The sequence below is a fragment of the Hyperoodon ampullatus genome, assembly GCF_949752795.1.
Source record: "Hyperoodon ampullatus genome assembly, chromosome: 3".
Lineage (NCBI taxonomy): Eukaryota > Metazoa > Chordata > Mammalia > Artiodactyla > Ziphiidae > Hyperoodon > Hyperoodon ampullatus.
This window is the reverse complement of record NC_136916.1, coordinates 88663456-88675639: the sequence shown is the minus strand read 5'-3', so window position 1 is coordinate 88675639 and position 12184 is coordinate 88663456. Positions and strand designations below refer to the sequence as shown.

General features: G+C 36.5%; 1 protein-coding gene across 1 annotated transcript in view; it reads right to left on the bottom strand.

Annotated features, from left to right (window-relative positions):
- Positions 1-719: 719 nt before the first annotated feature.
- CEP152 (centrosomal protein 152) overlaps positions 720-12184 on the bottom strand; it is a gene marked incomplete at its 3' end in the record, with an annotated part of 97779 nt that continues 86314 nt past the window's right edge. Inside the window, exons 23-27 of the mRNA XM_079699119.1 lie at positions 10955-11054; positions 10290-10393; positions 4580-4736; positions 4232-4335; positions 720-1759 (exon numbers count right to left, since the gene is read on the bottom strand). Of these exons, the coding sequence (XP_079555245.1) occupies positions 720-1759; positions 4232-4335; positions 4580-4736; positions 10290-10393; positions 10955-11054 (1505 nt within the window). The remainder of the gene's footprint in view (positions 1760-4231; positions 4336-4579; positions 4737-10289; positions 10394-10954; positions 11055-12184) is intronic.

Below are 12184 nucleotides of genomic sequence, written 5' to 3'. Positions count from 1 at the left end.
TAATGCTTCAGATGAAGGAAAGACTATGAAACCATAAAAGAGACAAAGAAAGTCTCTGGGTGTCACAAGAGATTTGAAATAACGTAAATGCCAACTAAAAAAATTCAGACTAATATTTGAAATAATGAAGCCAGGACTCAGCTATGTATTTTGTGGCAATCCTTGCAATACTTCTTTTCCACTAACTGAAAGCAAGGATCAAACTCTTGAGTAGAGATTTCCAGGAAAACTATGTGTAGAGTAAATCTATAGCCTCATTCAACATGGCTAATTTCAAAAATTAAATCTGGCTGATCATACGTACGAATCATCAAGGTTTATATGTTTTTCTAGATGAATTTCAAATTATGTCAATATAACATTTCTACATTATGAATTTAAAAATAATTCATAACAATTCTACAGACCATATGCAAGTTTATTTAAATAATTTAACACTGCACAGAGAGCTAATTTATAAGTATAAAAATAGGTGGTTTAGCAACCAGATACAAGCACCACACAGAAGCAGATGACACATACACGATTAGCCCTTTAGAAGACTAAGGAAACCTTAATATCTCAAGTAATTTTATGAGAATACTTTACTCATATGATAGTCAGATGTTATTAAAACATCTCAAAATATGCAGAACCCACAAATATTTTTCAGTATGAAGTCTTCCATTCCAGTTTTCTTATCAATATATTAATGATTCTTCTTAAATGCTGTATAACAGTTAGTCTAGATTGACAAGTGGGCTATCAAAGCCACTATCTTGTTGGTTAGACAGAGGAGCAATTAATTTTCTTGAAGGCTGTGGACACACTGCAGATGGTACTGTACTGCTCAGTTTTTTGAAATCTGACTTTAATGTATCAGCCTTATGATGAGGCGGGTGTCCAAGAGTCATGCTGATCTTCCCTGGTGGGGAATACGTGGTTTCTTCTGACAGGTCCGGAGCATGACCACTCTGACATTTCATAGGTTGATGAATCATACTGCTTTTCTCTGAATCTAAAGGAAAACTTGCTGCTGAAAACTGTTTGAAATTAACAGATTCATCGAGCATATCCAGAGTTTCTTGTGGCCTATCATGCAAAAATGACACTTCATGACTGTTGCAGGGTAGAGCGGCACTGTTGGAATGCCAGCCTACAGAGTCACTGAGGTCCCCTCCATCCTCTACTGGAGTTTCCTTAACACCCAAACTTTGACTTTTCTCAGGTGCAGCATTTTCACTTGCCATTTGTGGATTACTCTTGTATGCTTTTAAACCAAGTCTTTCATTAGGACTTCGGAAAGTTATATGCGTGGATTCGGATTCAGAAAGACGAGGGGTATATCTAGGTGAGGGTTTATTTCCGAAGGATCCGAGAAAGGGGCGTGCAGTTGAGTGCTGGAGTGATTTAGAGCCAGTATCACCGAGGAGGTCTATCTTCTTGTGCAAACCAAAGCCTTTTTCACCTTCGCAAGGAACAAACTCAGGAGAAACATTCCTTGGCAAAATGTCTAGGTGTCTGTGACTGTTATCCCCGAACTGAAAGTCTGGATGTGACTCTTTGGAACGCTCGTGCTTTCTGTCCCCATGCTCTGTGTCCTCTAATCGCCTTCGTAAGTTACAGGCAGCCCTCCTCTTAGGAACTTGGTCACACATACTTCTGGGGATAGTTTTTATTCTGTTTGATTTGCTTTCACTGTGACACGATATATTCTGATTCACATCATTTCTTTTTGATTTTTCAACTCCAGCCAGCATCTCTGAAGTCGGAGGCAATACTATTGTATATAAGGGAACACAAAATTAGGGGAAAACAAAATTAGGAGAAAATTAACACTGAAAGAGGAGAAAAAAATTTATGTTTTTATATATTTCCAAGGGATGCATATATATTTTAATCATTCTCAAAGAAAATACATCAATGCCGGACATTTAAAAATATTCTTTTACATATATCTATTAGATAAAGCTGAATAATTTTGTTAATGAAATCTAATATGTTATTATTGCTATCCACCTGCTGTATTACTTTCTGTAATAGTTGGTACAGCATTTCAAGAGCCAACTGCAACATTTCCAGTCTTGCTCTGATGTCAAATATGGAGCTTCAGATGGAGAAAGTTTGCTGGAAGAACCCATCCGACCCAAGACAGACAGACAGACAGACAGACAGACAGACAGACACACACACACACACACACACACACACACACACACACACACCCCTCACACACTTTCTCTCTTTTTCTCAAAGCTAAAATAATTTCTGATTTAATTAGCTAAGACACTAAATCTGATCAGAAGCAGAACAGCCACACAGCATAGAATCAGAGGCATCATATCTCAAAGTAGGGTATCTCGGTCCCTAAAGTCTCTGAAAAGGGTTTGTTTCTGCTGGGGACATTATTCATTATTTGCAGTTGCCCCAAATCTAGAAAACTCTTTTGTTGTTACACGTCACTGACCTTTTATAGCCAAGGTTCACATCTCCATTCCAAAATTTACACAAATAATCTTTGTGCTTTTATTTGAAGAACGTTTACCAACATCAAACTTAGGAATTCCTGAACAGTCTTTGCTTCAAGCTTTCCAGAAGTGCAAAAAACCCATTTCCTCACAGATAGGTTCAAATCCTCCCAGTGTGACTGGGAATTCACTAATTTTTTTCATGTTTTTCCATCAGCTTTTGATTCATATATTCTAAAGTTATTTTATTATGAACAGAAAGAATTCATTTATAGCTTCTTGGGAGGTTGCTCCTTTATCATTATGAACTATCACTTTGGTCAGTTTAATGCTAACTCTAATTTACCTAATATTGTATTTAACTCTATAATTTATCTGATATCAACACTGCATTGCTTGGTGTATCACTTTCCAGCCCTTTATTTTGAATTTTTGACAATGTTCTTACCTGGAATAACATATGTCTAGAATATTTAAAACTGTTTGAAAATCGTGGTCTTTTAATAAGTGAGTTTATTAACCAATTCACATTTAGTGTGATTACTGATGTTTCAACCTACTATTATTTTCTATTTACCCATGCTTTCTACATGTATTTTTCCTCTTTCTAGATTATTAGATTGAAACGTTTTCTTCCAAGTTTTACCCCTACTACTTTGAAAATCATATATTCTATTTCTCTGTTAGCCTTAAATTTTTATACACAAACTTGTATTTTTCTAGCAATCTCTAGAGTTATCAGTATCTACATCTTCTCCTTGAAAATAGTATAAATCTTAGCATATTGTTAGTTTCCTCTATAATATCCTCCTACATCTTTCTGAGAATACTGTATTTTTCTAACATTCTCAGGTCCTGTTGTTTGTTCTAGTAATTCTCTCTCTTTAGGTATAAGTTCTGTTGTGGATTTTTTTTTTTTTTTTTTTTTTTTTTGCTTTGTCTTATTTTGAGTTTGGTATCTTTCTTCATGGTGCTGGCTTTCTATAAATATGTGGTAATTCTTGGTTGAATGCTTATCTTTCAGATGTCCTGAGTACAGTATCTGCTGCTTGTTTAAAGGAGTTGGAAGTGGAGTGGGAAGGAATGAGCAGCAGGGTAGAAAGACCTGATACCTGGTACTCTGGGCATTTGAGCTCTCAGTTCCCCCTTGGTGTGGCTAGCCACCTAGAGCACTGCCCAGTTCCCAGACTCTCTGTTCCTGTTGCTCTTACCTAGCCCAATCTGAGGTTCAGGAAGAAAGATAAGGAGAAATAAAGAGGGCAATCCCACCTGGTTTCAGCTGTTCTGGAACACCAGCTAATTACCCCATTGGTATCCCCTAGGCTTACTACTTCTCCTGGGACATACCACCTTCACACATAGAACAGTTTCAATATTGCTCCCACTTGCAACTATCATCTTCTGGGAGTTTTGAACTGAGGTTTCCATCTTCAGTTTATAGTGTTTGCCTTCTTTCAGGGATTTCTCACAGCCTCCGATTTATCAGTTGTAACTTTTAAAAGCTCAGTTATAATTTCTTCTTTTTCTCCTTCTATACTGTCATTTAAAATCTTTTCTATCATTTCTAGGGATGGAAGCAGCAAGAGGAAGCTGGTGGGTAAGCTCAGTCTGCCTACTTGAACTGGAAACTACACTTTTTTTGTAAGTTTCCAGTTTAAGTAAAACATGCACACAATTGGATAACTCAGCTCTCACTCCTTACATTCTCTACTCTCATACTAAAGATATTAAATATCTAAAAAAGAGGGAGAGAAAAATCCTTCAAGTAACTCATTTTGACATACCTGACTGTGTAGTTTTGCTCTGGGATCTATTAGAAATAGGTGTTTCCAGCAATTTTGCCATCATAACAAGTTTGCTAGCAGCATTCATAATCTTTTTCTCAGCCCTGTGGGGAATTCCAGAATATGAAATTAATACAGTTTAAAGGAAAAAATAAGTTTCCTTAGCCCCAGGATTTCGTTTTCCTATATGCTCTGCCACCACTTAGGGCAGCACAGACATTAAGCCTCTCTTAATCCTTAATGGCTCATCATGTAGACACAGTTAATTCTGTGGCTAAGGAAAATGCTTAGAAAATGACAACATGCTGTCCTGGTACTCTCAGGACACACTGTTCAGACAGAACTTACCCTTCCTCTTTTCCATCATCCTGCAAAATCTGTTGGAGGCAACTCAAATAATATTTGCGCATCTTTCGGGAGGTTTCTTGACATTCTCGCAATACCTCTGCTTTTACCATTTCCGCAGCTCTTTCCTTACTCTCCTGAACATAACGAAGCATATCACCTGGGGGCGGGGGGAATCCCCACAAAATGCACGTTTATTAGCAGTTTTTCCAAAACAGGAGAGGCAGACTTAAGACCAATTTTCTGGGAGATGAAGTGACTGGATGTATAGTTTAAACATTATAGTTTTCTACAATCATTAAAATGGAATATTTCCGGTCACCATTTTGGTCGACTCAAAGCAGGAGTAATCCAAAAGTCCTTTTACAATGATGACAGACATATTTGGTAAGGAAACATGGCATATCCCCCAGGGAAACTGTCATATTTTGAAACACTGAAGCAAGCAGTTATCATTAATATGAGGCACAGAAATTTATGCATTTCAATTACATATTATGTCTAGTTAAGACAAGAGAAAAAAGAAATATACAGAAAGGGTAAGGCAGAAAGGAAGAGAGAAGCAGACAAAGAAAGAGAGAAAGGAGGTAATATGAGCTGGATTCATATTCTTCTGTTTACTTGTGCTCTGAAAATCCATGTTTCATTACTTATTCAATTCTTTTGGCAGCACTTATGAGTATCCAACTAAATATAATACTACAATCCATGAGAGATATGTACAAAATGCTATTGCAGGGAGAGAGATGAGACTTATGATGCCTCCTGAAATTTACATTTAAAAATAGTTCACAGCTTTCAAGTCTTCCTTTTATGTTTAACTCAGTGTGCTCTGATTGGAACTACCACTATTTAAGGTTAACATTTTGTCCTAAATCCAGGACTACATCCTACCTCTAGAATATTATCATCCCTATTATGTTAAGGATTCCAACTCATAAAGGAATCTCCCTCAATATCAGTAAGCTCTTCCTGAAAATTACACATTCTATGCAAAAATGCTAAGTGGAAGGCTATTTTTCATTACTTCAAGTGGGAAAAATTTTGATGGAGTACATGTCAAAACAAAACTTCCAACCAACTTCTAAAATGTAAAACAATACACATAAATACACAACAAGTTATCATGTTAGGATGAAAAAGAAAAGCTTAAAATTTCACTTTCCAATCACTATAATTGTTAACAAAAAGTAAATTTCTTTATAGTAATATGGACTCTGTTAGCACCAGCAACAGCTAAGAAGCACATTCTCTATACTGATACTGAGTGGGCTTTTCAAAACATCTCCACCATGATTCTGATGATCTACCAATTATATTTGGAACTTGAGACCTTTCCCACTCATTCTGTTTAAAATGAATGCAATTTTAGGAGGTAAATGTACATTTCTTGTACATAAACACTGGTATTGTTCTGGGACATACATACCAACTATGCAATATTGCAATTAAAAACCAGGAGGTATTCTACTGGGAAAACATAAACCACAGAAATGTTCTGCAGGATATGCGGCACCACCTAGTACTAGAGGACTTGGTAAACAAATTTACATCTATGACATAATCCATTATGAAAATAATAGAGACAACAGAATAATTCCTAATTACATCCATTTTTCATGGTCCTTAAAAGTTGATGGAAGAAAGTAGTAATTGCTCATTTAAACTCATATGACATTTTCTTTGGTAGTAGTTATTTAAGTTGTAAGATTATGAAATGTTTAGTTTAATATTAGTGTTCAAGAAGAAAAATCTTGGAAGCAGTTCAAGATGGCGGTACAGGAAATCCTGAACTCACATCCTCCCATGGACACACCAAATCTACAGCTACATATGGAACAACTGTCTCTGAAAAAGACCTGAGAACTAGCCCAAGAGCCACCCCACACAAAGGATAAAGGGGACAGATCAAGGTGAGTAGGAGATGCAGAGACACAATCTTGCCAAAACCTTCACCCTTGGCATGACATCCCACAATCAGCAGGAATATCACAAAAACAAAGCTTCTCCCTGAGGAGCAAGGGGTTTGAGCCCCACATCAGGTGCCCCAACCCTTAGGACCTGCTCCAGAGAGATGAGCCCCCAAAACACCTGGCTTTGAAAACAAATGGGGCTTACGTCCAGGAGACACAAAGTGCTGTAGGAACCTGAGATTCCACTCCTACAGGACTCACACACAGACTCACTCAACTCAGGAACCCAGTGCAAAAACAGCAGCATTAAAAATGCCTAGACCTTATGCTAAGGAGATGTACTTGCTGATCTTAAAGCATCTGCCAGAAGGGCAGAATCTGTTAGAACTCTCCCAGGGAACAGAGGTGCTGGCGGGAGTCATTTTTGTACTCTTCTACCTTACTAGTACTGGCCTTTGCGCCATTTTTACACTCTTCCTCTACCTTGCTAGAGCCATTTGCCCCACCCTTGGGCTCCATGGTGGCCCCACCGTGCCAAACCCAGCCTGGTGTTCCACTGCAGCCCCACCACACCAAACCCAGCAGGTGTGCACAGTTCACACAAGGGACACCCCTTGAACACCTGGCTCTGGTGGCTAGAGGGCTTGCATTTCTGGACCCCGCAGGACTGAAACAACTGGAGAGATAATTCTTGGCAAGCTACAACCCCCAGGACACTGCACAGACAGCAGCCTGAAACACACCCCAGTTTTCCTGTGACCACTCCTTCAAGACTGGGAGAGGTAGCTGTTTTGCCTAATACATAGAAATAAACACATAGAGAGTCAAGCAAAATGAAGAAACAGAGAAATATGTTCCAAATGAAAGAACCAGACAAAACCCCAGAAAAAAACCTTAATGAAAGGGATATAAGTAACTTACCTGATAAAGAGTTCAAAGTAATGGTCATAAAGACGCTCACCAGTAAGAATGAATGAACACAGAGAGAACTTCAACAGAAAAATAGGAAATACAAGAAATGTTAAAGAGACTTACTTCAGATGTAAGGACATATACAGGCTAAAAGGGAAGGGATGGAAAAATGTTTCATGCAAATGGAAACCAAAAGAAAGCTGGAGTAGCTTAGCAAATTCCTAAAATTTGTGTGGAACTACAAAAGATCCCAAATAGCCAAAACAATCTGGAAAAAGAACAACAAGGCTGGAGGCATCATGCTTCCTGGTTTCAAACTACAATACAAAGCTATAGTAATTAAAGCAGTTTGGTATTGACATCACAGACAAACAGATCAATGAAACAATATACGGAGCCCAGAAATAAACCCACTCACACATGGTCAATTAATTTACAACAAAGGAGGCAAGAATATACAATGGGGAAAGGACAATCTCTTCAAAAAATTGTGATGGGAAAACTGGGCAGCCACATGCAAAAGAATCAGACTGGACTACTTTCTTTATACCATAAACAAAATCAACTCAAAATGGATTAAGGACTTGATTGCAAGACCAGAAACTATAAAACTCCTAGAAGAAAACATTGGCAGTAAGCTCACTGACATTGCTCTTAGTGATATTTTTTTGGATCTAACTCCAAAAGCAGTGGCAATATATGCAAAAATAAACAAGTGGGACTACATCAAACTGAAATGCTCCGCAGAGCAAAGGAAACCATCAACAAAATAAAAAAGGCAACCTATTAAATGGAAGAAGATATTTGCAAATCATATATCCAATAAGGATTAATTTTCCAAAATATACAAAGAACTCATACAACTCAATAACAACAAAAAACAATCAATCTGATTAAGAATGGGCAGAAGATCTGAATAGACAGGTTTCCAAAGAAAACATAGATATGGACAACAAGTATATGAAAAGATGCTCAACATCACTAATCATCAGGGAAATGCAAACCAAAATCACAATGAGGTATCACCTCATACCTGTTAGAGTGGCTACCATCAAAAAGACCAAGAAGTGTTAGTGAGCATGTGGAGAAAAGGGAAACCCTATGCATTGTTGATGGGAATGCAAATTGGTACAGCCACTATGGAAAACAATATGGAGATTCCTCAAAAAAAGAAAAATAGTACTACTATATGATCCAGCAATTTCACTTCTGGATATTTACCAAAAGAAAATGAAAACACTAATTCGAAAAGATACACGTGTGCCTATGTTCACTGCAGCATCATTTACAATAGCCAAAATAGCCAAACAACTTAAGTGTCCATCAACGGATGAATGGATAAAGAAGATGTGGTACATACATACAATGATACTACTTGGCCATAAAAAAGAAAGAAATTGCTTGCCATTTGTGACAACCTGGGTGGATCTTGAGGGCATTATGCTAAGTGAACTGTCAGACAGAGAAAGACAAATATTGTATGATTTCACTTATATGTGGAATCTAAAAAAACAAAGCAAATAGAGAACAGACTGGTGGTTGCCAGAGGGGAGAGGGTTGGAGGGTGGGCAAAATGGGAGAAGAGGGTCAATAGGTACAAATTTCCAATCATAAATAAGTCATGGGGATGTAATGTACAGCACGGTGACTATAGTGAATAATATTGTACAGTAGTCCCCACTTTTCCGCAGGGGATACATTCCAAGACCCCTAACGGATGCCTGAAACCATGTACTGAACCCTAAATATACTACATTTTTTCCTATACATACATACCTGTCATAACATTTAATTTATAAATTAAGCACAGTAAGAGATTAACAATAATTAATAATAAAATAGAGCAATTTTAACAATATATTTTAACAGTTATTTGAATGTAATCTCTCTCAAAATATCTTATTGTACATATTTAATGTCTTTTCCATTTTAACTAAGCACTAATCATTCACTGTGCCCATAACTTTTGCAGTTTGATGTGTGACAGCAAAACTAGCATACACTTTTTTTTTCTTTCTTCACAATTTCTCGGATAGAAGATTTGTTCTTACTGTAGATCAGCAACCTCACCATATGATTCTTTTTTTCTTTCCTTATTAAGTCAAGAACTTTCAATTTTTCACTTAAAGGAAGCACTTTACGGCTTCTTTTTGGCATAGATGAACTGTCAGCATCACTACTCTTGTACTTTGAGGGCTTTATTAAGTAAAAGAAGGGTGACGAACACAAGCACTGTGATACAGTGGATCTGGTAATCAAGGTGGCTACTAATTGACTAACAGGCAGGATATGCTGGGCAAAGAGATGATTCATGTCTGGAGGCAGATGTAGCAGGATGCCATGAGATTTCATCATGCCACTCAGAATGGCCCGTAGTTTAACACTTATTAACTATTTATTTCTGGAATTTTCCACGCAATGTTTTCAGACTGCAGTTGACCACAGATAACCGAAACCACAAAAGCAAATCCTCAGATAAGGTGGAACTACTACTGTATTGTATATTTTGTAACTTTGTATGGTGATGGGGAAAGTAGACATCGTGGTGATCACATACAAATATCAAACCGTTGTTATACACCTGAAACTAATATAGTGGTATATGTCAATTATACTTTAAAAATATATATATTAGTGTCCCCCCAAAAAACCCAGGATAATTAACAATATAAAAATACCTCTATCCTTGAGCCACTTCCAAAATTTGGGGGGCAAACTCCAAATTTACTTGGGTAAAATCATCTACATAATTTAGAAAAGCTATCAGTGATCTCTTCTAAAAGCAGGTAAGAACAAGGTAGTTCAGAAAATTCCCCAAAATTACTACTGCTAGTTACAAAAAAGACCCAAACCACCTTAAAATCTTGGAAATCTCTTTAGGGACTTACGCTTAATTTTTTTTGCAGCTTTAATGTACTGCCCACGAAGTTCTTCCAAGGCCACCCCATTGCACAGCAGGCAAGAATGTTCAAAGTCCCCTTCTGACAGTGACCTAAAAACAAACCAAAGATTGCAAAAACAGAGATTTTAAGTGAAAAACGAAACTTGAAAAAAATATATATATATATTCCAATAAAATAAGCTAAGATGTGCTAAAAAATTCACATATGAGGATCTTTATTATAATTATTTAGGAGAAAAATGCCAACAATTTGTGTTATAGTTACTTAAATAAATCATGATAAATCCACATGATGAAAATCTATGCAGCTATTGAAAAGCACATTATAGGAGTATATCCAATGACACGGAGGAACAAAAGGTTACAAAATAGCTTATACGATAATCTCAATTTTTAAAACATGTGCACATGTGTGTGTATAAAAGGGCTTAAATAAAGAGTAAAGTGCTCGCTTCAGCAGCACATATACTAAATAAAAGATATCTTCTGGGGACAGGGTTTTAGAAGATTTTCTTCTTTTTTATACTTTTGCTATGTAACAATAAAAGTGACTGATATTCTTGGTATGATATTATTGATACGACTGATATTAAAAAAAAAAAGCAAAGATACTCAGAAATAAATGATTTCTTTGTAATAGTAAAAGCCTACCTTGGTGGTAGTGTTTTACAAAGTGTTCTCAGTTCTTCCAATTTATTCTTCAGGTCATTGTTTTCTTCTAATAATTCTTCAACAACTTTACTATTCTCTTCTAAAAAAGAAAGTTTATAGTATATTGGTCAATTAATCTCTTTTTCTCTCAGTCTTTCCCTTAAATTACCAGCACAAATTTCTACAAAGGAGACTGAAAATTTTCCATTTGCTCCCTGTGTCATTCATTCCCTGATAAACCCTAATCTGACCACTCCCTGTTCTATTTTCTCAGCACTTTAAATCTATATTCCATTTTCATCTTGTTCTGGGTTACACACTGTCCTGGAATAAATTTCCAATTGTTTTATATGCATGTGTTTTTTTTTCCAGTTAGACTAAAGGCTTTATTTAGAAACATAGTAGGTTTCCTAATTCCATGTCCCTCATGGACCCTGGTATACAGTCTATGCTCATATAAATGATCATTGAACAAGTACCTCAATACAAAATTAAAAAAATATTAAGCTTAAGTAGGTGCCATTTTCAGAAATAATGTAATATGTTCAATTCTTTGAACTTTTAGAGAGAAGATGAGGAGACTGATGGAGTCCATGTGCTACAGAGAACAAAGCATGAATTTCAGAGTCAGAGAGACACAGGTTTAAATCCTAGCTTTTCTTCTAACCAGCTGGATGAGCTTAGGCAAATTACTTAATCTTTCTGAACCTGAGTTTTTTCATATGTAAAGTGGGGATAGTATCACCTACCTTGAAGATTATAATGGAAATAATATAGTAAGTGCACAGCACCTTATACAAGGCCTGGCAATATCAATATTTAATACCTATGAACATGGCACCCCCGTATTTCCTGCTATGCCACCCTTTCAACACACCCTATAAGTTGGGGAATGAATCAATCTGTTCCCCCAGTGATGGATATAGCTTGTATATTTCTAAACCACTCACTCTTACTCCATCACTTTTCAATAAATGCTACCATGACAGTGGAAAATGAAACTTAAGAAACAAAAAACAACCACAATAACAAAAATATTACCAACTAATAGATTTCCATTGAGACAAACACTGAAATCAAACTATAAAATGACTTAAATTCTGACCCTGACCCCTTTTATCAGCCTGTTGTTTTGAGCTAACTATCAACTTTGTTGGATTATTTCTAAGTCCACGAATTATAGAAGTTATCAGCCTCAAAAAGCACTATGTAGAATAACTACTGTATGAT